This window comes from Urocampus carinirostris, chromosome 3 (assembly GCF_059441175.1).
Source record: "Urocampus carinirostris isolate Australia breed hairy pipefish chromosome 3, RoL_Ucar_1.0, whole genome shotgun sequence".
Lineage (NCBI taxonomy): Eukaryota > Metazoa > Chordata > Actinopteri > Syngnathiformes > Syngnathidae > Urocampus > Urocampus carinirostris.
Genome location: NC_142351.1, coordinates 47,137,663 through 47,165,577, shown reverse-complemented (window position 1 = coordinate 47,165,577; position 27,915 = coordinate 47,137,663). Strand labels below are relative to the sequence as shown.

Genomic DNA, 27,915 nt, shown 5'->3' with positions numbered 1-27,915 from the left:
GATATTGTAATGAAGGTAAACGGTATCCACGACAGAGTAGTCACGTAGTGCATCATTCTCCACAGGATGCTCTGCATTCAACTTAGTCATTTTGACAAAGGCTAATATAAATACATACAGCCTGTGTTGCCTTAGTTATAAGGCTTTTATAGGGATTTTAATTTTTTTGCGGCTCCAGACAAATTTGTTTTTTGGTCTAATATGGCTCAATCAACATTTTGGGTTGCCAACTCCTGTGTTAAGCTACAACTCTTCTTTGAATGGCCACCTTCAAAAATACACAAAATAATAGCACATTCATTCTTGTATAACGCGCATTTTTATTCCCCCCAAAAAATAACTAAAAATGTGGGTGCTTGTTGTACACAAGGTTTAACAGTCGTATATTACCAGATTTGTACAACGATTGATCAGTCAAAATATATTGCTGACCACAATCACAAAACATTGGATGGAGAACCAAACCGAGGTTGCGGCAGTTCAAACGGCAGATCCTAGACACTAGACCACCACTGATATTGATAAAATGCAATAAGGCATATCGCACTATTTTTGTTGACTGTACCAGAGACGAATGTTAGACAATGAAGAAAACAAAATTTTCCTGAAATATAAAAATAAATGCAAAAAGCAAAACGAGGGAAAAAACGTCTTATGTATCTGACCATGAAACAGACTTTGAAAAACATTAAATAGATACATTGTAAATGTTATGTTTGTATTGTGCTCATAGCTTACAATGTAAAAAAAAAATTAATCATGGCCGCAGGTATTCAACAACATTTGTCACTTCCTATGCTTAATTTGGGCTGAGAAACACATTTTTTTATGTTTTTAATGGTAAATAGACTGCATTTATGTAGCACTGAAGACCACCCAAAGCACTTTACAATGTATTTTGCACTCACCCATTCACACACACAAACACACACACACCAATCGCGCCATCAGCCATGCCTACATGCTTATTGGGAGCATTAGGGGCTCAGTGTATTGGCCAAGAACACTCTACCTCCGGAGCTACTGCCGCAACAACATTATGGCACAGTACAGTAAATATACGGTACGTGGCCTGGGATTTATAATGCGCTTTGGTTGTGTATGTTTTTCTATGAATGACAACTTTTTCTTTCGGCTGTTGAAAGAAAACCTCAGATTCATTTTTAAAAATTAAAAAAAGGATACTATTCCATCCCAGTATGCCAACACTAGATAATTATGGGGGGGAAACAAAACTGATCATTATGTGGTCACGCTGAGGATGTAGGTTCAGCCCGACGATTAACATATTTTCTTGTGTTTTACCACAGAGGGGCTGCAATATGGAATGGTTCCAGACACGCATCATTTATCATCAAAATGCATTAGTGCCAACTAATTGCTACCTTCATTTACATGTTAGGGTTGTAGTCTTCCTAATTATGCTCACATAGGTCGTTCTATTTGAAATATTATCTCCAGTGGGCAGAAATTCCGCCCTAATGTAAAATGGATTAGCTTAGTAACTACACTAGGGGATGCACTAATAATGTAAGGTGAAAGAAATGCTGGTGTTTTCCTGCTTCATAGGTAACCATATGGAAGGCATCTGCCAAATAAATGTCCACGAATCATCTCATAAACATGAAAACCTAGAAAACATTTTGCTCTTTTTTTCCCCATTATAAAGTAGAAGCAACCTTCATCATGTATCACATGATAAAATTACAAATACAAATTGAATACTCAAGTAAATGTTGCTGTCATTGTACTATTTTTCAATGCACTATTGTTCTGGTGCACTTACCTGAAGCACTACCTTGTAAATACTTGGCTATATCCCCTAACATTCTTTTTAGCTTTTGAGTCTTTTATTACCTTTTCGAATGGGCAACACGGCGGGGCAGTGGTTAGCGCGTGTGCGGCACAGTTCTAAGGTCTTGGGAACCTCCAGTGTGGGTTCAAATCCAGCTACCGGACTTCCTGTGCGGAGTTTGTATGTTCTCCTAGTGCTTGCGTGGGTTTCCTCTGGGCACTCCGGTTTCCTCCCACACTCCAGAGACATGCATTTCAGGTGGATTGGCCGGTCCAAATTGTCCCTAGGTGTGAATGAGCGAGCGAGTTGTCTGTCCCTGTGTGTCCTGCGATTGGCTGGCAACCAGTTCAGGGTGTCCCCTGCCCACTGCCCGATGATTGCTGGGATGGGCTTCAGCACCCCCGCGACCCTACTGAGGATAAGCGGTGCAGCTAATGAAATGAGATGAGATTTTATATATATATATATATATATATATATATATATATATATGTGTGTGTGTGTGCAAAAAAGGCCTATGTACATATTTTTCCGAATTATTCTGAGTAGTATGTGTACATTAAGGTGCGAACCTATCAGTAGTGTGTAGTGCGGTGGCTAACAGCCTATAATTATGTCCTGCAGTTGGGGAGGTGTCAGGGGGGCTGACAAACTATACAGCTCTTGGAAAAAAAACTGTCCCTGACAGTGGTGATGCGGATGTTCCTGTACCGCTTTCTAAGTAAGTAGCCTGGGTTGCTGCTTATCCATGGCAATGGCCTTTACTCTCTTCTTGACTCGGCCCGCATATATGGATTCCAAGTCGGTCTGGGGGGACCCCACGATGCCCTGTGCAGTCCTAACCACCCGGGCCAGTTTTTGCCTCTCCTGTGCCCACTGCCCGATTATTGCTGGGATGGGCTACAGCACCCCCGTTACCCTACTGAGGATAAGCGGTGCAGCTAATGAGATGAGATGAGGTGAGATTAACCTTTCGGAGTGCCACATTTAATCTTGTTGTAAATAATGTTCACAACATTGTTATCAATGACTATAAAGATAATTCCGATTCATGTTATTTCACAGAAACCGTCCATGACTAGCAATCCTATTGTAGGAGATTGTAATTAGCAAAGTTCAGGGGCTATCGCAACCCCTGAGTAGTTTATTAAATTATTCAGGGGTGTTAAAAATTGCAAGGCCCACACTGTTATGTTCATTAGTTTACAATGGACAAATTATTTAAACTACTTTTCAAGGATACAACCTCCTGACATATCAGTTATATCTGAATTCATTTCCAGGGTCTGCGCCAGAAGCATTCCATGAGGAGTACAAGACTGTAGTCTTAATACCGTTTTAATATTTAAATATGGGCCCTCATTAATGATGTTTGTGCACACTAAATCCCCTGTGCTAAATCATATAATAGGGCTAATTTTGTGCATATAGTTTGCCTAACGCACGTAATATTGCATTATGTTCCTAACCGAAGTAAACAAAAAACAGATGCTCTTTACTGCAACTGATGGTACTGATGTCCCTTTTTTAATCGGGCTGTATGTGAGCGAGTATACGTCAATTCAAGGAGTTTGTTACGAGGGTTTAGAAAAGCATACTATTAAGGCATTGAAGAAAACACTAAGAGGAACATAGTGAGTTGTGAAAACTCGAGGCAGAGAAATAAAAAGGATGCACACTGATTAACAAAAGCAACCAAAGCGGCTCACACATGCGTTTGTGTGTTGACATGCAGATTGATGTACACACAAGATGTATCCAGACTTGAGTCATATATTTGTCATCTTTGTCAAACATTTACCTTTTAAAGAAAAATATGGAGATTTTTTTTAAAAAAAGCTTCTTGACATAGACAAGATCTGGTCTAAAGCTACCATTTTTGAGTATTTAAATGACAATGTCATTTATTGTCTGCTGTGAAGATTTCCCTGCTCTTAAACATGCCTGTAAGAGACAACTTTTAATGTCAAGACATGCAGATTATCGTGATGTGTTTGGTTTTGCGGAATTTGTAACAAGAGTGTGTCAGACTCTCCACTTTAACTCTTTGTTGTGCATATCTGACTTTGTAAGTACAGTAGTTTTTCATCTTAGAACGTTGTGTCACTTGCTTTCACCTGCTAAGTTTACTTTTTCACGTATTAGAACGTATTAGTATGTAGCGAGCAGTTGAGCATATTCTGTACATAAAACCATGGATACATAATTGTCCCTGTTTGATTAAAACATGACTAAATAGATTAATTTTTTTTAGGTTACTTAAATCATGTTGCATTCTTGTTTAATTCCATGCATTATTGGATCTCATTGTCACTAATGTATACAATTGTTTTTCTTTTATATTAAAAAACCAACCACACACAGACATACAAAACCAAAAATTCAAAAACAGAAAAGTAAAAACTCAACACATATGTCTGCTGCAAGACAGAACCAAATAAGAAAGACGAAAGTTATCTAATTGCTAAATCTCAGAGCAAAGGGAATAGAAATAATCACATAGACTTGTGAAACAAGTGGAAATGTGTGTATATAACGTGCTGTCTACATTGTTTTTTACCTTTTTACTGATCTACATTCAAGCAACTTACCCTTTTAATTTAAGACATTTATTTTCTACCTTCCGCAAAGCCCATTAGCCTCTGCAATCCCCCTAACCCGTGTGTAAAAGCAAAAAGGTAAAAACAATAAAAGGGGTAAAACTACTTTTAGCTTGACATTAGCACATTGTAATCAATCAGGGTGGACATGTTTGTCGGAGTTTAACTGAACATAGTGATTTTTGTGGTTAGAAACTATGTAGTGATGAAAATGCTACGTTTTCAATTATTTTAGATAAAATAATTTGCACGATTCTTTTGATATAATTGTTTACAATTCTTTGTCTATCTTGAATGGGGTGTCACGCCCACCACTGGAATGTTGACAGGATATCTAAAGTCATCAAATATAACAAAATGGAAAAAGATTGGCTCTTAATCCCAAAACTATTCAAGCATGATCACATTCAGATATACATTCACAAAAACGATTTTCCTGTTACCACAGATCATTTGATGACATTGTTGTATAATTAGAAATATCATTTTATACTTTAACAAACAAAAACACACCAGACTATCTGCATGAGGGCGAGTGTAATAAGAAATCTGATACTGTTGTTGTGTTACCGTTTCTGTAAAAATCCCAAGGGGACTGACTATGGGTGATCAGAGCGATCCAAATATTGATATTATCGATATCTAGCGTGTACTTGGATCAGGTCGATATTAATGTCTCGTGATCGATACGGTATTCCAATTTTAATTATCAATATAATGCTGTTGTTTGTAGGTCGTAACATTATACATACTTTAGTACTTTCAAATTTCATCCAATTGTGGTTTATATGCACTACTGGCTTTATTTTCAAAATATAGTGCAGTGAAAGGTACCATATTTTCTGTGCTACAAGGTGCACCTGATGAGAAGACACGCCTCCAAAATACCCCCTTGTGAAATATGTTTTTCCATATATAAACGCTCATCATACTAGAAGGTGCATGAAGGTAAAACAGGACATAAACAAATCGTTTCATTGAACATAAATATTAGGGAATCCTGTTTTAGGGGTAAAATTAATAAGTTCATTCATAAATGGTTACTGAATGTAGAAGTACTTAGTTGCAATTATGGATTACCTGATTTATTTACTGTATTTATGATAAAAAGGCACACTGGGTTATAAGGCGCTCTTTCGGAACCTCTGGCTGATTTGGGGTTGTTATAGTCTGCAAAATACAGCACTTTTGTTGTCTCTGAATCTTTTGACTTTTTGTTCAGTTATTTTAGAGGCGGGGGGTTATTTTTTTATAATGATGATGGTTTAAACTATTTGTTTTTTGACTATATTTTCAAAATATTTTGCAATGGAAGGTATTATGGTTGTCATATTGACTTAGTTATATTTGTATTTTTGTTACATTGCTGCTTTTTTTAGGTTTGACACTCTTGACCCTTTTTACTTTTTTTTTTATTTAAATGCCTGCAGATAAGTGTAGCGTGGAAATCTTAGCTGGAAAACAGGTGACACAATAGCTTGAAGCCTCACCTGGTACCTTTGCAAATTTGCTCACATTTTGAAATACTAGATTTCTTAGTTTACACATTTTTCTAAGGGTAGGTTTAGGCAATTCCAAAAATGGCCATTTGGAGATTACCTCTTTATTACACTAAGACCATTGCAAATTTGTATTTTACCAATTTATAGACATTGTGAAAGAGTTGTACATGTTTGACTTTTCTGCCCAGTAGTCAAATCAATGACCGGACCAGTTGCGTGTAATAATGGGGCATAAAAAAGAATCACAGATTGCTTTGCGCACGTTTCATTTCGGCTATGATTTGAATACACATAAAAAAATATTTATGTTTGGAATTTTTTGGGAGAAGCAATGTATCAATTATAATTCGATTCCGTTACTATTGGTTCAAGGAATTATGACTTATTGGAAACAATATCCTTATATCAAACAGGCCCGTCCGTATAGGCTAATGAGGGCTATGGACCATGAAAAAAAGCCTGCTATTGACCGAGAAAGGTGTCCTCTCGAAAGGGTAGAGGCTAACTACCATAATGGGAATAATTTCACGAGTCTGTTTGTTTTTAAAGAGGGATTTTGAAGAGAAATATACAATTTCAAGAAGCAACATCGTACGAAAAAGACGCTTTTAGGCGGATTCATATTCATCTGTCTGCATTATTGTTTATTTGGGAGTAAATATTTTACACTGTTGGATTTTATGGATTGTCCTTGATCTAAAGAAGCCATTTTTTCTGTGATTCAAATAATCTTGTTTCAGACCGATTGCGGTGTTTCTGTGATGTGTAAATTTTGAATCTTGAATTCCAAGGGTTAAAACGTTCAAATGATATGGGGCATGACGTATTTCTGTGTCTGGTGACATCGTGCAGACATGTACTTCTTCGGGACGTCGGAACTTTAAGGGGTTAATTATAAACTAACTCAAAGAGGGTCATGATATTTTCAGGCAAAAAGTATTGGTATCGGCTATGTATCAAACGATACAATACCAAAAATCCCAGTTTAACCCACCCATACTTAAAACGTATTTTGATGAAATCATCAACCCATTTAATGCCAGACATTTATCTCAATTGGATGGAGCCATTTTGACTCTTTTTCTACATCTACAGAAAATTTAGTTTCGTGGCTATAGGCTATAGGTACATGACATATCAAGAAAGCTTCAACTCTCATCTTTCATTAGAAAAACAGAGTATGTTTCTAGTTTTTAATCATTATTGAGTAAATAACAGTTGAAGATTGAAATGAAATGTTTTTATTGAAGGTATTGTTGGATACATTAATCAAAACATGACACAAAGAAAAAACTAATGCTGAGAGTGAGCATGGCCAAATATGGTCACCTTACGCCACCTCCCCTAAGGAAATTTGACAGATCTGTTTCTGCCAACCTTTGCTTAAAGGTTTGCACCGTATTTGCACCAATAACCCGGTCAGGCAAAAAATTCCAAATTTTTGGTATCCTGAAAGAAATACAGTTTCCATGCAAGTTGCTGGTAGGTCTAGGCACCAGTAACTTATATCTGTGACCACGCAAATTGCAAAATCTTTTGAAAATACTCGTTTCCTATGAAAAACAGCTTTTTGTGAGGGATTCATTTTAAGCAGATTTTTAAAAAATAGCTTCATCTTTGCATTTGTTATAACTCCAACATCTTAAATAATGAATTCCATAAACATAACGGGACTTTTTTTGCAAAATAGAATTATGTTGCAAGAACACTGAACTTACGTATGATTGAGCCATGAACATTGCAAGAGCTGTTCGGAGCCCGAAGCTTGCGGAAATGTGATTACATGATTCAGGTCACTATGGCGACACACTTTGCCATCTTTTATAGAAAGAAAAAAAACATGTACTGTACTGTTCTTATCCATATATTTTCTTCTCTCACACACTACTTCACTACCTACTCGCCATACTGGGCCACCAACACATTTCAATCTCTGGATACAGGTAACACTAGAAGGTGGGGGCTCCCTCGATATGTAGACAAATACCTGGTCAAAGCCATTCCAGCTATCATACTCAAAATAATCCCCAGTGACTTCATCCAAACCGCGACAAAACCCTTAACCTTTATAATAGTTTTTTTAAATAAAGCAAAAAAATATATTTTTCGATTTTGGCACTTGGGAACAAATCATCTAAAAACGTATTCATGCATTATGGCACTGAATGACTTAAGAGCACATCCATGGACACAATATTCTCTGTAGGTAAAAAAAGTAATAATTGTGGTTGCCGCTTCTTCTGTTGCTGTGCCGCCAGGTAGCACCAGCAACCGCTCTTCCCTCAGGATTTGTGTCGTTCCGGCTGTGCAATGAACCGGCGACCCTTAGCGAGCGCATCCCTTCCAAATGCAGCCACTGATGATAAATTACCTAATCCGCCCAGCCCACGCCATTACTCGCACACACCCCGGGAGGTGAAGGACAGCTCCGAGGAAAAGAACAGAAAGCGAGGGGCGTGCACAAAAATAAACCCGTTTGACAAAGAGTGGGAAGGTAGAGAGGTCAAATAACGGAGAACGCATTATTAGATAAGCCCCATCCTGGAAACCAGGAGGCGCTAATTTTAGGCACCAGATCTTGCAAAAAATATGTATATACATTAAAGAGAATGATACATCTGAACACCTGCGGGCATCATTTTATCAAAGCAGCCAAGCAGATCGAAGGACGGTGACGTTAGCGTTCTCAGAGGTATCGACACAAGTATTATATTTTCCGCACTATAAGGTGCACCCCACAAAAAAATAGTATTTTGTGTTATATTTCACTAGAAAAGGTGCATTAGACTACAAGCCACATGAAATTAAAATTATAGTAAGAGATAAGGTTGCATTAAAATGAATAACTGAATTTAAAACAAAATTGATTATCTTATACAATATAAATTAAAATCATGACATTTGTTTTCATCTATAAATTTAATTTTTGCAGATAATTTGCAAATAGCACACGCGTTAACCACAAAGAGACACTCGATGACAACTCGATGTTTCTCAAAGACAGAGCAGTTACTGTACACAGTATCATTACATAATAATTGAAACAAGAGTGAGGAAGTTTTCACAATATGTTAACATAGACAAAAATCGTATCCAACTACTCACAATAACTTTTATACTTGTTGACAGTTATTGTCTAACGCAACAAAAAAGAGGTTTTTCTATAATCTTTAAAAAGTTGGCTTCTGAGCTGTCGTCCAAGTTTTGTGCTTCGTTTGTTTCCTTTAAGCACCAAACAATTAACATGTTAACTACAAGAGGACACTAGAAGACCACTTTATATGTTTGTCAAAGGCAGAACGGTTACTGTATGAATTATAATTTAATTGTAACTATGAATTTCCAGTTTTATCAACCATATTCTTCAGTATAAAAGGTGCACCTCATTATAAGGCGCACTTTCAAATTTGGGGTTTTTAGATGTGCCTTAATCAGGGTTCGTACATTTTTTTTCATGGGTAATTTCTTTTTAAGGGGTTTTCAAAGCCAACCTTCTAATTCCTCCAATACCATTGTAAGAAATAATCTGGTGGGGACCATGTATTTTGTAGATCTTAAAATATATCATTCAATTACATATGTGATTTTTATTTTTGTGCGTGCATTTATAATGACACATGATTTTTAGATCTAGAGTAAATCCCAAATATATGTGAATCTGAACAATACGTGTGTAAATAATTTGGAGACAAATCTCTCTTGATATAGATGTCACATTTATTCGTGTAGCCCTTTATCACAAATTGTCTCAAAGGACTGCACAGGTTACAAATACACAATTCCCTGATCTTAAACCAACATGCAGGAAAGGAAAAACGCAAAAACCTCAACATGAAGAAAATAAACCTTGAGAGGAGGCCTCACAATTCACCTGCACAACACTGACAAGCTTACAAGTGTGTGTATTTAAAAATGCAGGGGTAGCAGAACTTAGTTTGGTTGTGGTATATTTGGGTATTGAATACTAAGTACAACACACGGATAAAAACTTGTCTGAGTTCGTATTTCGGCTTCCTCCACTTGCAAATCTTTGGTTTTCCATGTTCTTCCCACGTAGCATAGAAATTAACACACCATTGTGGGAGAAAACAGAGAGAGCATTAAAACGGAGGAAAAGTGAGCTTTTGGATTTAGTTAATATCTGGGGGGCCATCTGTGTTCTGCATCCAGTAGCACAATAACTTTTAAATTGCTAGATACTCTAAGGCTGTCGCATCCATGAGCACTTCCGCTAATAATACATTGCTTAAAACATGACGCGTCCTCTTCTGCACAAAGGGGTACAGTAGCTGGGAAATGGTGACGCATAAAAGTCACAAGAGATCGCATAGAAGTAGCATTTAGTCGGAAATTAAAACATCGGATTTCACCCATAAATATTGTAAGTCTTGATCGGAACAAAGCTGAAACCTGTGACCTCCCAGTCTCGGGGATGGATGACGAACCATAAGGCCACCGAGTTGATCTACATCCGGCACTCTGCATGAGACAGGGCACACTAGACGATTTGAAGACACAATTTGAAGACTGAGACTTTTATGTGCGCCTTGTTGTTGTAAAAATACGGTAATGGAAAAAAAATAAAATGGGAATATAGGGTACAGATATCTTAAGGTCAGCAAATGGAAGTCAACAACAACTCACATTGCTGGGAATATTTGTTCATTTTTTCCCCTCTTTCTATGGCAGTGAAAAGGGAAGTAGTGCCGAAGGTAGTTTGACCTGTAGTGTCTAAAATGTGTTACTCAGGAATGAGCGTACTGCAGACAGACAGCTGGCCGGAGCAGCTGACTGCTATGGAAACAGCAAGGAGTGTGGAAGTAGGTGGTGAGCCGCACTTGCTTATGTCACCGGCCATGTGTAAATACACACATCTGTCAGCTATTTAAGTCCAACTCAGTATATGAAAGCACAACACACACACACAGAGTGGACCTCATTCTACAGACTGGGCAGCTATTCAAGAGCTCTCAGTAACAGTGACCCTGGGCAACCCAACCCCTCACACTTCCAGTACACTTTGGGACAGTGGTCCACAACTACCAGGCCGTAAACGGGTACTGGGCAAGTAACAAACTTAGTTAAATATGGGCTGCTATGATTAAAATAAATTATCAACAACATCAACTATGAACACAACACCAAAATATATTTTACAATGCATACATCTCATGTCCTTCAAAGTATGATTTATCATCAGGAACACCGAAGAGTTTTTTCCCTTTTGGTGCCTTTTTGCATTTATTTATATCTTTCTGGATGGTACTGCTACTACAAATAGTGTGGAAATGAGAAAAAATCTAAATGTCATCTTCATCCCGACCTAGTGAATACAACGTGGATTTAGGCTTATTATTAATATCATTGTTATTTATGTTACCATTATTTTTGGACCAGGCCAATAGCATATTGTCAGACATTAAACCGGTCCATGGAGCTTCTCTCCGCCGCGTGACACTGTGAGAGGTCACTCAGCATCCATACCGAAGAAGAAAGCTGGCTTCTACTTCCTAGTTCGTGTAGCAACGTGTACTGTATCGCTAGTGCGCTAATAACTTTGACTTTTTCATTGTTTAATATCTCGTACATCAATTCAATATGGTTGGTATAAAGTGTAAAATAGAGGCGAGCTGTTTCTTTTGAAACAAAAGTGGAATAAGAAAGCTTTATGCATTTGAGAAAATGGTCAGAACGCTTTTTTGGCCACTTTTTACCACGGAGGAGGATTTCTTGAGGTGCAAGTCCCAAAAGTAAGTAAAACCTCACTTTTTAAATCTTTTTAGAGCATATTATTATATAATTATTTTTTGAAAAAAAACAAAAAAACAACGCAGGTTACTTATACAAGCTTACTTACTTACATAAACCATAAACATACAAAATATAGCACTGACGCAACGTATAAACAAATCCAACTTACGAACAATCATCCAGAACTCGTCCGTAGGTCGGGCAGCGTCTGTATACTGCTTGATTGCTATTAAGATTTTCGAGAAGGGGTTGTTCAAACCTCACATTGTGTTTGCTGTTAAACGTCATATTGAAATATAATATTGTGAATGTGCTTGATTGCTGTTGAGATTGTCAAGAGAGGTTGTTCAAACCTCACACTGTTTGTTTTTCTGTTATTAGTGTCAATACATTTTTTAAACCAAACCAAAAAAATACTAAAGTAGTTGGCCTGGAGAGGGATGGGTGCCACCAGGCTGTACTTCCCCAAGACACACTTAGTAAATTTAACCCCTACTGCCCCTGGGGTAGTTGCCTTGCATAGCTAACGCTGCTATCGGTTAGTTAGTGTGTAAAAGGGAAAGTGTGAAGCACATTGTAAAGCGCTGTGGGAGGTCTTCATTAACTTGAAAAGGGCTATATAAATGCAGAACATTTACATTTAACCACTATGACCATAGTGTTTAAGGAGTCCAAACAACCAACCACAACCTTCAACCAATCAACCTTCAACTCGCCAACCTACAATATAAAAACCTTCAACCAACCAACCAGAAGGGGACAAATAACTTCAGCCTATTCCTCTCTACAGGGTTAATTATTCAATGGAGGAAGGGGGGCAAGGGTAATAATGGACACAACCAGACACAAGAAACTCATACACTCGCTCATTGCGTGTTTTAAAACAGTTTGCAAGCAGGTGCTGCGCGCGTATCCGACTGAGTTCCAGGGCTTCCCGGGTGCGCGTTTGCGGTTTTCGGGCTTTACCGTTGTGATTGTGATGCGGGGTCTCGAGCATGCTACCGGAAGGGTCGGCAGCCCCCAGCTCGGTCAGTCTGCGGCTGGTGGCGCTCAGCTCCGAGCGCAAGTTGGTCACCTCCTCGCTGGCCGACTGGATGGCTCCATCAATACGCTGAGCCAGCTGCTTGTTGTCATCCATCATTTTCAGGATTTTTGCCTGCGGAGACGAGAATCCGGTAAAGGGGTCATGTCGGTCACTCGTGCATTTCCAGTACGAAAACTAAATCCTTCTTTGGCTTTAAAATCCTCGAAGCAGCTTGTCCTTTGATTTGCAAAAAGTCAGCTGCTTTGTGGAGAATGTGCGTCCGCTGGAATGAGTGAGTGTGCGTGTTTGCAGGAGATTGTCAGTTCCCTTTCGTATGCGTGAGTGTATCTGTGAGTTCTGAGCACATGCGAGAGTTTAAACCTGCAAGCCCCCCGCCACCAATCTGCGCACCAACAGCTGACAAGAAAGGACTCAAGGCATTGAGAGATGACAGGCACCTATTTTTTATGGACCGTACCACTTACGTGTAGACTCAGGGGGGGGTGGACTGTCCACTCGGTTGAGCTCATGCGAGTCCCAAATCTTTTGTTGAGATAATATTGTATTGTAGTATAGCCCTTATCCCATAATATTGCAGTAATCTTACTTGATTACTTTCAATTACTTTTGGATTACTGCAAGGCCAAATATTATAACATAAGACAAAATAAACATAATATTAACAAGTACTAATTTTCGTGATAAGTGAACAATGTAACTTTGAAAAACAACACGGTATGCCCCTTTGTGCAATCAGTTTGAAATGTTATTGACCCTTTGCATGCACGCGCACGCACACACACACACAAGTGACCTATATACGTGACACCATGACTTACGGTAGTAACCTGCAAAAAAACAGTAGACAAGGCCAGTAAACAGTAGACGATAACAAAAAAGTTATAATATTCAACACTATTGGCAATGACCAGTCAAAGTAATATAGTGCAGCTTTCAGATGAGGTGGCTCATCTTGTCGAAAATCACAAAGAGTGCTATTTAGAGAAACTGAGGTTAGCATAAACAATGCTAGCTACAGACCTATTTCGTCTTTCTCCTGACATATTAACACATCTAACCGAATCTTCCGGTCCGCCTGACGTCATTCCATACGAACTGTTCCACTATAATAGAGTATCCCCATACACAGGTGTGATCTTAAAGATTATACAAGTCTGGATGCTTACAAGTTCTTCGTAGCCGGTACACATTTCTGCGCTTCTTTTTGCCGAAAACTACACATTGTTAAATGTTCCCCTCACGCAAACATTACTAAAATGACGTAATATCTAAATTTTGGGGGAATGTAATACAGTAAAGCATGAGCCATTTGCAACTTGTATAGAAATTACTTTTGAGCATGTTGAAAATATTTATTTTGGCGAAATGATGTTCTCTCTTCTGAACGTTCCTCTCCTATTTTATCCGTTGGTAATTTGTCTATTCGTTTTGGCGTAATAAGCTTTATGGTAGAGCACATAACAGTTTTTAATACATGAGATATTCGGAAGATTACTGTTTTTAATCCCTGGTTAATCACAATAAAAGTAGCTCATTTTCCATTGTCTTTGACATGACTCCCACGTTCTTAACATTAAATGGCTTGAAAATACATCGAACGTACCTTGTAAAAAATATTCGCTGCAAATCCTGGAATATTTAAGGCCTGACAGCCAGGCAGTGTTCTGTTTTAGCTCGACACCAATTCCTCTGTTTGACTGCAGATAAACATTGTTGTCTTATGTCTTTATCAAAAGGGTGTGTATTCCAAATCAGGTTTGAAAGCTTGCCCACCGCTTAGGAATAAATCAATATGGTAAAAAGTGGTGGTTATATTCTTCTGTCGTGGTTATTGGTATTTGTTTCAATTCAACTGCCGTGCGCTAAATGAAATGAAAATGAAATTATCTGCATTTATATAGCGCTTTTCAAGTCAATGACTTCCCAAAGCGCTTTACAATGTGATCCACATTTCCCAATAGCGGCCTTGCAGCCATGTAAGGCGCTAACCTGCTTATTGGGGGTATTAGGGGTTCAGTGTCTTACCCAAGGACACTTCAACATGTAACACAGGACGAGCCGGGATTCGAACTGGGATCCCTTGATCCCAAGACGAGCTCTCTACCTCCTGAGCTACTGCTAGAGTGCCTATTGCTGTCCGTCATGGCTCTCATGCGGCCAGAGAAGGCAACATGATGTCACGTGCATAGCGTCAATTCATTCTTCATCAAAACACATTGGTCTAGTCCTTGATTAGCTGAGGAGCTGCAGCGAGGCTTTTAACTAAGACAAGAATGTTTGACCACATTTCCCCGATTTTAGCTAACCTGCATTGGCTCCCTGTTAGCTCAAGGTGTGAGTTTAAGGTTCTCTTGGTATTATACAAAATCATGCATGGACTTGCTCCCTCATATCTTTCAGATTTAATTTCCCCCTATGTTCCGTTCCGGAGCCTTCGTTCTGAAAGCGCTGGTCTACTCGTGATTCCAAGAGCCAAGAAGAGATCCACAGGTTCGAGAGCGTTCTCCATCCAGGCCCCGATGCTGTGGAATGCTCTACCCCCTGAGATTGGATCTGCAACCTCAGTGGAAATGTTTAAATCTAAGCTTAAAACACACTTCTACTCTATAACATATGAATAACCTATATTTTTTTGTTGACAATACATGTGTATTATTTGTTATTGCAACATCCATTGCAGCCTGGTCATCCTGGAAGGTGGATTACCACATGTGCGGTCCCTTCTCAAGGTTTCTTTATTTTCCTCATGTTAAGGTTTTTTGAGTTTTTCCTTGCCCTCATGTAGGTTTTAGATCAGGGGATGGGGTAATAATAGTCTGTAATAATAGTCTGTGGTTTGCAATAACCTGTGCAGCCCTTTGAGACTCTTTGTGATTAAGGGCTATACAAATAAAAATGACTTGACTTGACTTGACTTGAATATTATTGGAAGAACTCCGCTGACAGAATCATAAATATCAACCTAGCTATTGTCAGGTTTCCGTGTTTCATACAAACAATAAGATATACATTTTTTAAAATTGACATCCCCAAACATTGTGATAAACACACTGTTATAAAGATAAATCATGGAAAAAAGCAGATCAGCGTTTTAATCCAAAATAGGATACCAAGCCAGTGCTTATCTGCAAGTGATTGAAACTATAGTGTTTTGGGCAGTTTTAAGTAGAATGTAAAACCAAAATATTTTAACTCCTTATACTAACAACTAGTAAGTAGCATGTTTGGCTGTGGATAAGCATTGAAGCTGCATTGAGACTATAATAATTTAACTTGCTGCTTCACTCATGACTCGTTTTGTGACGTTTGTGATAGTCATAAAAGCCATTTACGTTTGCAAGCATCTCATAGTTAATTAACATCTACAGTACACCCAGCCAGTTTACTTTTCATTAAAGGCAGGCATGCTCAAAGTCTGGCCCAGGGACATGAATATTGCTAGTGTAACAGAGTTGAAATGTTATTGTTTTGAGTTTTTTTGAATTCTCACAAAATCCGTGTTTTGGTTGCATTACTGTTAAAATTCTGGTACCACATTCATTTGATAAGCCATGGGCATGTGCAACTGTCTTTTTCGTTTGGCACTTTATGGGCTTCTGCGCTTGACGTACCTTCAGCTCAATCACCTCGTGCTGAATACGTATGCAGCCGTGCACAGACTCCCTGACTTCTTTATATTGTTTTGTCTGCTGAATGCAGGCAATTTACCGAGTGACTGTGAACCTTGTGTCGCAAATGAGGGTTGTTACATCAGGTTAAGGGGCCAAAGTAAGGCTGGTCTCAGGAAACTTGGCAATTCGTATGAATTTTAGCCTTAATTCTGCTCAGATCTTAATGTATACCTTATTTATAAAATTGTTTACAGTACATTATGACTTGCGAGATATTATTTCACTTGGCATTTTATTACCAATTGATATATTGCAACTTAATATAATTGCCCCCTAAACTAAAAGATCAGAAGTATTCTACATCATATTCTATTGTTCCTGATTTAATTCAAACATGATCAATGTCTGCTCATCTTTTGAGAGTTTTGTTAATAAACGCTTCAAACCATTACGAAAGAAAATGTCATATCATGGTGGATACAGTCTGATGGTTGCTATTGATTAAGTAAACCGTGATCATCCATTTTTTGGTGACAACTCTGTCCTCATTGTCCCTTTTGTGTGTCTACAACAGAAATACTATTACAGGAATACTACAAAAATACGACAAAATATGAAATTTAGTGCTTTAAATTGGGACCTAATACGTCAAGACCAGAACAGAGACAGGACACACGTGCGTCCATTTCTCTCAGTTTTATTGGGAAGAAGGGAAAGGATTGGGGCGGCAGTAGCTCAGGAGGTAGAGCGATCGTTTTAGGATTAAGGGATCCCAGTTCGAATCCCGGCTTGTCCGTGTTACTTGTCGAAGTGTCCTTGGGTAAGACATTGAACCCCCGATTACCCCCAATAAGCAGGTTAGCGCCTTACATGGCTGCACAGATCACGGCCGCTATTGGGAAATGTGAAGCACAATGTAAAGCGCTTTGGGAAGTCATTGACTTGAAAAGCGCTATATAAATGCAGATCATTTCATTTCATTTCATTGCACACACAATCGCTGGTCGCGGGGAGAAGGTTGCTCTGAACGCGGAGTGGTACTTCCGTGGCGAGCGATGGCGGTGTCAGGGGCGGAAAAAAAAACATGTCAGTAGCCGGGACAGGAGAGCAAAAAAACGCGGTCGAGATCAGAAATTGGGTCGAAACAGACGGGAGAATTACGACAAAAATACTACTACAGTAATACTTTAATACAAACGTTCATGAAGTCCTTAAGCGCAACTCTGGAAAGCCTTTTCCATTGTTGACAGTCCCTAGCCTGTTCTCTTTGTCGGCCCAGTTCTTTTTCGGTCTTCCTCTCCTCCTGCCCCCTTGGACTGTGCCCTGGATAATTATCTTGGTCAGTCCTGATGATCTTGTGACATGACCAGACCAATGAAGTTTCCGTCTGAGCACAGATGACAACAGTTCTTCGTACGGTATAATGTGCCCTCTCATTGTGTTGCGGACCGTATTCCTTTGTCACATGGGCTAAGTAGCTGATGCCTGGATATTTTCTGGAGCATCGCCTCTTTAGAGCATGGATTTTCTTTTCCAGTTTTGCTGTGAGAGTCCATGTGGCGCAAGCAGAGAGGAAGATAGAAGTTACCATTGCTTGCATGAGTCTGATCTTTGATTTCACTGCTATGTTCTTGTACTTCCAGAAGGGTTTTAAGTCTGGCAAGAGTGGCTGAGGTTTAAGCTATCCTGGCCATTTCTGGTTTTGACCAGATACAACAGGCGTTTGACAGAGTATGGCAAGCCGCTTTGTGGGCCACCATGCGGTAGTACAACACGGGCCAGAAACTAGAAATATAGAAAAATAGCACTACAGTAATACTATAATACAAAAATACTACTATAGAAATATCATGACAGAAATACTACACAAATACTACTGCTGAAATTTTACAACCGAATTACTCCAAAACTACAGTAGAACTACGGTAATACTACGAACCTACTACTGATTTATCACAAATATTCTACTATGAAAATACTATAAAAATACTACAGAAATACTACAAAATGTACGAAAAAAGCTTGACAAAAACCCAAATGCAAAAATACTACAAAAATACTACAAAAAAATGCAACTATAAGCATATAACAACACAAAAAAATCAAATTTAGTGTCTCAAAACAGGAACTTATATATTATTTTTGCTTTCTTAGTGTTTTAAAACCAATTTGAAGAAACTAACCTTTTTTAAATGAAATGAAACGATCTGCATTTATATAGCGCTTTTCAAGTCAATGAAGACTTCCCAAAGCGCTTTACAGTGTGCTTCACATTTACCAATAATGGCCGTGCAGCCATGTAAGGCGCTAACCTGCTTATTGGGGGCATTAGGGGTTCAGTGTCTTACCTAAGGATACTTCGACATGTAACACGGAGGAGCCGGGATTCGAACTACAATCTCTTGATCCCAAGACGAGGGCTCTACCTCCTGAGCTAAAACAAATATACCATAAAAATGCATATTCATTCATAAATGAAAAAAAGTGGTTTAGGTCTCCAAGATCGGCCCCTTGTCCAAAAGCTTTAACCCAATGAGGCCCGCAAGTCCAAATAGTTGCCCACCCCTGCTCTAGATTATGTATTGAAGTCACTGACACTTTCATTCTCAAACATGGAGAATTGTTAATGTTGTGTTTATTTAGAACATAATGATTTTGATAACCATCAAATATACTAATTAATTATTTAATGGCTCATGAGTTCCTTGTGATGTAAGTTCCAGTCTACAGTCTATGGTACGGCATGAACGTCACAGGGCTTGACTGTGTACCAGTTAGTGGAGTGAATCAGTGCCTGGTGGCGGGCAGAGGGGTCCTAATTAGAGAGCATGGCATGGTTTGGATTTGCATGTGAATAGAGCCAGCGGGGAACAGAATTGGTAGTCAGTCGCCGTTCTTTATTGGGCTGCAGTTAAGGATGCAGCCAATGCACTGCAGACTTTCTTCAAATTGGGCAAGGCACCAACGCTGATCTATGTCATGAAATAAAACAGCACCGTGGATGACATTGAACAACTGGACGCTTTGATTATTCCTCTCTTTTGTCCATCTCCTGCCTCAAAGAAGGCAAAGTTCAATTGTGTTGCTTAGCAATGAAATTTAAGTAACTATGAAGGTATTTCCTGCCTGGCAACAATAAAATGTTTCGTCTGTTTTGCAGTATTGTCACAACTTTTACTGTGCATTTGGTTTGATCTATGTGTTTGCTCTCTAAATCAGGTGAGGACCTACTCAAGTAGAGGTTTTTAACCTTTTCAACTGTGCCAGTTTTATCTTGCCTAGCTTGGCATTGTTCAGAATCTGCTTTGTTCCAATGATTCATCCATATCAGAAGGTGGCAGCAGATTACACGCACACACACACATATATATATATATATATATCAGAAGAAGTTGCTGCTGTCTTCAGTGCTCAGTCCACTGGTGGTGTGGGTCAAGTGATGGGAACAGATGCTAACTTCAATCTTCTGCAGAAGGGAGATCAGTCAACGGCACTCCCACAGAGTCAGGCGTGAGAGAGCTGTCGAGTCGACTAGTGTGATGAAACTACTGAAGCATTGGAGCAGACTCGCCATACAGAATGGCATGCTCTACAAAATAAGGAAAGATCCTCACATGGCCAAGAAAATCATCCAGTTTGTGGTGCCTGATTCATTGAAACAGAAAGTCCTTCAAGGTTTACATGACTCAGCAGGTCACCAAGGCCAGAACCGTACTTTGTCTCTGGTGAGGCAACGATTCTTCTGGAATGGCATGGAACGTGATGTTGTGAATTATGTCAAATCCTGTCAGCGCTGTGTAGTAGGGAAAACACCGGAACCACACAACCGTGCACCACTCAAGAACATAGTCACCTCTGAGCCTATGGAGTTGGTCTGTATAGACTTTTGGACTGCTGAGCAAGAGAACAAGTCTGTAGATGTCCTGGTCGTAACTGATCATTTCTCCAAGATGGCGCACGCCTTCCCTTGCAGAAATCAAACCGCCAAACAAGTTGCTCGCCGTCTGTGGCAGGATTTCTTCCTTGTCTATGGTTTCCCACGGCGTATCCACTCTGATCAGGGAGCTAATTTTGAGAGCAAACTGATCAAAGAGCTTCTAGAGATGGCAGGGGTGCAGAAATCCCATACCACTCCGTACCATCCCATGGGAAATGGCATCGCAGAACGATTCAACCGAACATTGGGAGATATGATCAGAACCCTTCCCCCTCAGCCCAAAGCAAAGTGGCCACAAATGCTGCAGCAGCTCACATTCTGCTATAACTGCACAGAGCATGAGACAACAGGGTTTGCACCGTTTTACCTAGTGTTTGGTAGGATCCCTCGTCTCCCTGTCGATGTCATGTTTCAACATGCTAATACCAATGATGCTGTTGTCAGCTACTCTGACTTTGTACGCCATCTGAAGAAAGATCTACATGAAGCTGCTCAAATTGTACAGAGGAATACTCTCAGAGAACAGACTCGTCATGCCAAGCTGTACAACCGTAGGGCCAAAGGATCACCTCTCGTCGTGGGAGACCGGGTGTTGATCGCCAACAGAGGTGTCCCGGGGAAACGCAAAGTTGCAGATAAGTGGGAGTCAACCCCGTATGAAGTCATATCAGTCAAGCCTGATCTCAATGTCTACAGAGTCAAGGATTGTCTGACGGGCAAAGAGAAGGTAGTTCACAGGAATTTGCTGCTCTCTGTTAGCTTCTTGCCCTGTGAGGATGATCTGGCCAGCGAATCTGAACACTCAGAGTCTGACGCTGCTATGCATGGAAGTGATGTATGCCCTGATTTACCTGACGCGGTTGAAGACAGTGATGTCCGTACAGTAAACTGGGTGATACAGGCAGGTGAAGAGCAAGTTCATCCAGAGGTAGAGGATAACTCACTAGACAGCAGATCTGATGCCCAGTCCGACTCTTGCAGTGTTGATACATCCAGTCGAGGAAGTCAGCACATCCCCGAACAAGATGTTGACCATACTTCAAGTGACAATACGGAAAGCCCATCACAGTGCTCTGAAAGCATGATCTCTTTGGGTATGGGTTTCCCAGATGAGACCCCATTGAACACTGACCATCCGGACGCAGACTCCCCTGATACTGACTGTTTAGACTTGACCGTCCCAGACCTTCAAGCTCAGGTTAATTGTGCTCAACCTGACCGTTATGGTCTTAGGGTCCGCCAGTCCATCAGGCCTCCTAGTCGTCTAATTTGTCAGATGAATGACCAGTTGGTAGGTGACAATCCTCTGTCCGCAATATCTGCTAGTTCCTAGTTTAAGTTCAGTAGAGATGCACTTTCAGTTTGAGTAACAAAGCTTGAGTAAGAAACAAGAATTGTGCCTATGTGAGCACTTACAACTACAGGAACAATGTTTGATATTTCAGAGATGTAACAGGCATCTTTGAGTCTGTGCTTAGTTAGGAGTTTGCTCGCCTCCTTTCTTTTCACACTCCTTTTTGGGAGAGTTTTAGAACTGACATGCACTTCAGTTTGTTCCTTGTAATACTGTACCAGTTTTCGTGTCCTCTTTTTCATCAGTATTTGCCTTTTTGGCATGTGATTTTTTTTCTTTTTAGTGTAGCACTCCCATATTTAGCAGAATTTCAGGGGGGTGTATGTAACGGGTGTAATAATAACTTTTATTTTATTGAAATTCCTGCTAAAATATGTGTATAGTTTTTGGTAAATGTCCTGCAATGCTGAGTCCAACAGTGCCATCTGCTGGTATGGGTTGGGGTTTGGTTTTGGCTTCTAACATGTGACCAGGAGGCGGGGTTTTGTCAGTTTAACCAGAGTACTACAAAGGTAAGACATATCTTTTGGTGCTCCACAAAATAAGTTAATTTTAAACATTATAACCCCAGCTGACAAATCTCTCACCATGCATAGTAATGTGATTGATATTGTCAAGCTGTTTTGATTTATTTTCGTTTTGTTTCTGTTTTACTAAATATTAATTCCCCTTGTAGAGATCAAAGAGATCAAACCCAGCAGAAAAAGCTAATGTTGTGACTCATCCATTTGCAGGTAAATTGTACCCATTTTTATACTCATTATTGTTTTTATTCCTATTTTTCATATACATTAAAAAAAGGATGATGTTGGTTAAAATTCAGAGTAAAGAAAAACATGTTGAATTCATTGTAAACGTTAAAAATCCACTATACGATCTCTTGTTAAAAGTATCTTGTTAAAATGCAAAGATTTATAAATGTATTGTGATATTCTAAAATGTATTTTCTGTAAAGTGAAAAGACAGCTCTTTGATATGCTTTGTTGTCAGTTTAACCAGAGTACTACAAAGAGATCAAAGAGATCAGACCCAGCAGAAAAAGCTAATGTTGTGACTCATCCATTTGCAGAAACTGTAATAACAAAAACCTCATCATCCAGTCCAGCGTGAATGTGGATCTTTGGTGGGACACGTACACCGCGGTTACATTGGTGCCGTGACCCGTGACTTCTATCAAACTCTCCGAACCGAGGACTGTCCTACCTGCCACATTGTTTCATGATGCCATCAGCTCACAGTATTTAAAATTGCTATACAGTGACGTGTTACGCAGGCTCCTGATTTATTTTGTGATTTTGACTCATTTACATATTTGAAACATGTTTAATCAGAGCACGAGTGACATTTCTGAGGGTGTAGCTGATCAGATGACAAATGTTATTCAGGAGATAGGACATACATTGGCTGATAGCATTTTCTCACGTATACAGTCACACAATACAGTAGCTCCTAGCGCTGCTGCCACACAAGATGTAGCAAACACATTGAGTAAGCCAGGTTATGTGTCAGATGTAACACAGGTTCAGGTGGTTACACAGAGAAAGGTTAAAGAACCACCATCATTTAATGGGGATGGCTCAGACTCAATAAAATTACATGAGTGGGAAGATCTAATGAAGACATTTATTAAGAAGAGTAATGTGAGACTTGAAGAGCAAGCAGAGGAAATCCAAATGCATTTGAGAGGAAAAGCTAAAGATGTAGTTAGGTTTGGCATTAGAAACAGTAATATAGACGTCTATACCCGCCCTGACATGATTTATAGTCTCCTCAGGAAACACTTTAGCTGTACCAAGTACTCTGCTGTCCCTTTAGCTGACTTTTATTCAACTTTGCCCAAACACCAGGAGGACCCCTATGACTACTGGCTGAGACTAAACAGAGCAGCTGACCTTGCCTCTGAGTCTTTGAGTGAGCAGGGCAAAACATTTGACAACCCTGAAATAGAGGTCACTCGCATGTTTATTAGGAACTGCCCATGCAAGGAACTGGCACTCACTTACAGATCAAAAACCATCGAAAAGTGGTCAGCATGTGAGGTACTAGAGGTGCTGAATGAATACCACGCTGAGAAGAGCTACAAAGCAGATTCCCTACAACAATCTGCGAATAGAGCGGAAATTGCCGTACACAAAGCTGAGGTGAACCATGGTCCAACCCTCATGCACGAGCCACCTCAGACTTCGAGCCCACAGTATGTCTCTCTAACGGACGTTATTAGTATGTTGGAGAAGGTTCTGATACGTGTTACCTCAAACCAGTTTCAAGGGAGAAGGCGAGCTCCAACCAGGCGACCTGGAGACAGAATTAATGGTTTCACTGACAAGCCATGTATCATTTGCAAAGAAGTCGAACACAGTGCTCTCTCTCATTGCCGAGACAAAAACCTTTGCTTTCACTGCCATGCCCCAGGGCATTCTCGACGTGATTGTCCAGTGACGAAAGTTGTCCCACTGCCTCAGGGAAACTAACTGATCTGCGCTTAGGGGAGAACAGTGCAGATCAACTGAGTATACCTCCCACCACTAATGTGAAGCCTGACATGCAAGACAATAAATCAATTTATGAGTTGTATAGCAACAAGATACCTCCATCGAAGAAGCTGATCTTTCAGGGGTTTCAGAGAATAGCGGAGACTGACGAACTGTTTTACACACCTGTACTTGTGCAAGAAGGCCCCACTTTCAGAGCGCTATTGGACAGCGGGTCGATGGCTTGTACAGTAAGTGAGGACACGGCTAAGTCCCTCCTGCAGCAATTCCCTGATATGATGAGTTACACGGCCGGTGATTATGTCATTGTAGGCTGCGGTGGACACCAAGTTTCTCCCAGAGATATGTACGACATTCACGTCACAGTTTACGGGTGCCAAATGATAATACCAGTAATGGTGGTGCCAGGCCAGACAGAACAGATGATCCTTGGCAGCAATGCTATCAAATATATTTTGACTCAATTGAAAAGTACTGATGGCTATTGGAGACTAGTTTCCACTCCTGACAACGGTCTGTCCGATAACCACAATCAATTCCTGTCAATGCTTTCCAACACAGAGAGATGGAGAGGTGATTGCATTCCAGACAAGGTAGGGACAGTAAAGATCAAAAGTTGCGTGACGCTGAATCCACGGACCGAGTACGTTATTTGGGGCAAGTTACCTGAGTTGGCCGGGGCATCAGCGGGCAGCACAGTTGTCGTTGAGCCAACCCAATCTAAGGCTGCGCCCAGACAAGTCCTTGTCGGACGAGTTGTTACTCCACTCTGGGGAGATGGATGGGTGCCTGTTAAAGTCTTTAATCCCACGGACAGAGTTGTGGTGCTGAGAAGAAACAGGAAAATTGCAGATGTGTCTCCTTGTATCGCAGCGGAAGACCTGCCCAATGCAGAGGAGGTCAAGTGCAACGTGCAGAGTGTACAGAGCAAAGAGGTCCGACCCAGGTCAGAAGAGGACATGATGCGTGCATTGGAAGCTCTGGGACTGCAAGACATTGACCTGAAGTCATGTGAGGTTTCGCTGCAGTGTAAAGACAAGCTCCTTCATATCATCGAACAATTCGAGTCAATCTTTTCTCGCCATAAGATGGACTGTGGAGAGGCCAAAGAGTTTGTACATCGTATCCACCTTGTTGATGATAAGCCGTTCCGTCTACCCTACAGACGTATACCACCAAGTCAGTATGAAAAATTGAGGACGACTCTGAACGAGATGGAAGAGAAAGGAATTATTCAGAAGTCGACTAGCGACTATGCATCTGCGCTTGTTCTCATATGGAAGCGGAATGGAGAACTAAGGGTATGCACTGATTTCAGAAGGCTTAATGCAAGAACAATAAAGGATGCCTACCCACTACCGCATCAAGCTGATGCTTTGGCCGCACTTGGGGGAAATGCCTTTTTCTCCACAATGGATCTGACGTCAGGCTACTACAATGTCCCCTTGCACCCTGACGACAAAAAGTACACGGCATTCTCCTCACCATTCGGCCTTCACGAGTACAACCGGCTCCCTCAGGGACTTTGCAACAGCCCAGCAACATTTATGAGGATGATGATGTCAATATTTGGTGATCAGAATTTCATGAGCCTATTATGTTACCTCGACGATCTGATGGTGTTTGCCCCCACAGAGGAAGTTGCACTCCAACGCCTGCAGATGGTGTTTACTCGCCTTAAGGAACACAACCTCAAGCTCGCACCCAAAAAGTGTTTTTTCCTCAGACGGACTGTGAAATTTCTTGGGCATGTCATCAGTGAGGATGGAATTCGGACTGACCCCGAGAAAGTGAGAGCGATAAATGACGTACAAGTCGCTGATCTAATGGAGTCGGATGGCAAGACGCCATGCCCTAGTAAAATCAGATCTTTTCTAGGCATGGTGATGTATTTCCAAAGCTTCATTGAAGCATGTTCTGCGAAGGCAAAACCTCTGTTCAGGCTCACATCTGAATCTGGTGACAAGCATAAGCGCAAGAGAGCCCGCAAGAAAGGTCAAGTGAAGCTGACGCCTGTAGATTGGTCCGATGCATGCCAGAACGCCTTTGAAACACTGAAGCACGACCTCGTGACAGGTGTCACTCTGGCCCACCCAGATTTTGATGCGCCGTTTATTCTGGCTGTCGACGCATCCTTTGATGGGATTGGAGCAGTCCTGTCACAGCTGCCACCTGGTGGAAAAGTAGCCAGACCAGTCGCCTTTGCAAGTAAGACGCTCTCTCGCTCCCAGCTTAACTACCCTGCACACAGGCTCGAATTTCTTGCCTTGAAATGGGCGGTATGTGATAAATTCAGCCATTGGTTGAAAGGAAGACACTTTACCACGTGGACCGACAATAACCCACTGACATACATTTTGACCAAACCAAGACTTGATGCGTGTGAACAGCGGTGGGTAGCGAAGCTAGCTGCATACAATTTTGACCTGAAGTACATTCCCGGCCCAAAGAACATCGTAGCCGACGCTCTGAGCCGTGAGCCATTTGTACGGTCATGTGTGGGTCATCGCCTTGTTACCGAGCCCTATACTTCGCTCTTGGACCAAGTCAACAGGGTGAACAACAGTACTGTGCAAGAGGTGTTCAGAGTATCCAACAATTGTCACGCTGTTGTAGACGAGAGTGCTGGGACATCAGACGAGTCAGTAAAAAGGGCAATTCCATCAGGCTCCAATGGTTCTGTGACATCAGAAGAAGTTGCTGCTGTCTTCAGTGCTCAGTCCACTGGTGGTGTGGGTCAAGTGATGGGAACAGATGCTAACTTCAATCTTCTGCAGAAGGGAGATCAGTCAACGGCACTCCCACAGAGTCAGCTTGTTGGTTTACAAGAACAGGACAACACAATAAGCAGAACCATGTACTTTGTGCATAGACACAAGAGACCTACCAGGCGTGAGAGAGCTGTCGAGTCGACTAGTGTGATGAAACTACTGAAGCATTGGAGCAGACTCGCCATACAGAATGGCATGCTCTACAAAATAAGGAAAGATCCTCACATGGCCAAGAAAATCATCCAGTTTGTGGTGCCTGATTCATTGAAACAGAAAGTCCTTCAAGGTTTACATGACTCAGCAGGTCACCAAGGCCAGAACCGTACTTTGTCTCTGGTGAGGCAACGATTCTTCTGGAATGGCATGGAACGTGATGTTGTGAATTATGTCAAATCCTGTCAGCGCTGTGTAGTAGGGAAAACACCGGAACCACACAACCGTGCACCACTCAAGAACATAGTCACCTCTGAGCCTATGGAGTTGGTCTGTATAGACTTTTGGACTGCTGAGCAAGAGAACAAGTCTGTAGATGTCCTGGTCGTAACTGATCATTTCTCCAAGATGGCGCACGCCTTCCCTTGCAGAAATCAAACCGCCAAACAAGTTGCTCGCCGTCTGTGGCAGGATTTCTTCCTTGTCTATGGTTTCCCACGGCGTATCCACTCTGATCAGGGAGCTAATTTTGAGAGCAAACTGATCAAAGAGCTTCTAGAGATGGCAGGGGTGCAGAAATCCCATACCACTCCGTACCATCCCATGGGAAATGGCATCGCAGAACGATTCAACCGAACATTGGGAGATATGATCAGAACCCTTCCCCCTCAGCCCAAAGCAAAGTGGCCACAAATGCTGCAGCAGCTCACATTCTGCTATAACTGCACAGAGCATGAGACAACAGGGTTTGCACCGTTTTACCTAGTGTTTGGTAGGATCCCTCGTCTCCCTGTCGATGTCATGTTTCAACATGCTAATACCAATGATGCTGTTGTCAGCTACTCTGACTTTGTACGCCATCTGAAGAAAGATCTACATGAAGCTGCTCAAATTGTACAGAGGA

The 27,915-nt window shown here is 40.8% G+C and overlaps 1 protein-coding gene across 3 annotated transcripts in view; it reads right to left on the bottom strand.

Annotated features, from left to right (window-relative positions):
* The window catches only part of kazna (kazrin, periplakin interacting protein a), a 230,353-nt gene that overhangs the window by 116,385 nt on the left and 86,053 nt on the right, over window positions 1-27,915 (bottom strand). For all 3 annotated transcript variants that reach the window (XM_088332102.1, XM_088332101.1, XM_088332103.1), the window contains exon 5: window positions 12,615-12,804. In XM_088332102.1, coding sequence (XP_088188228.1) covers window positions 12,615-12,804 — 190 coding nt within the window. The remainder of the gene's footprint in view (window positions 1-12,614; window positions 12,805-27,915) is intronic.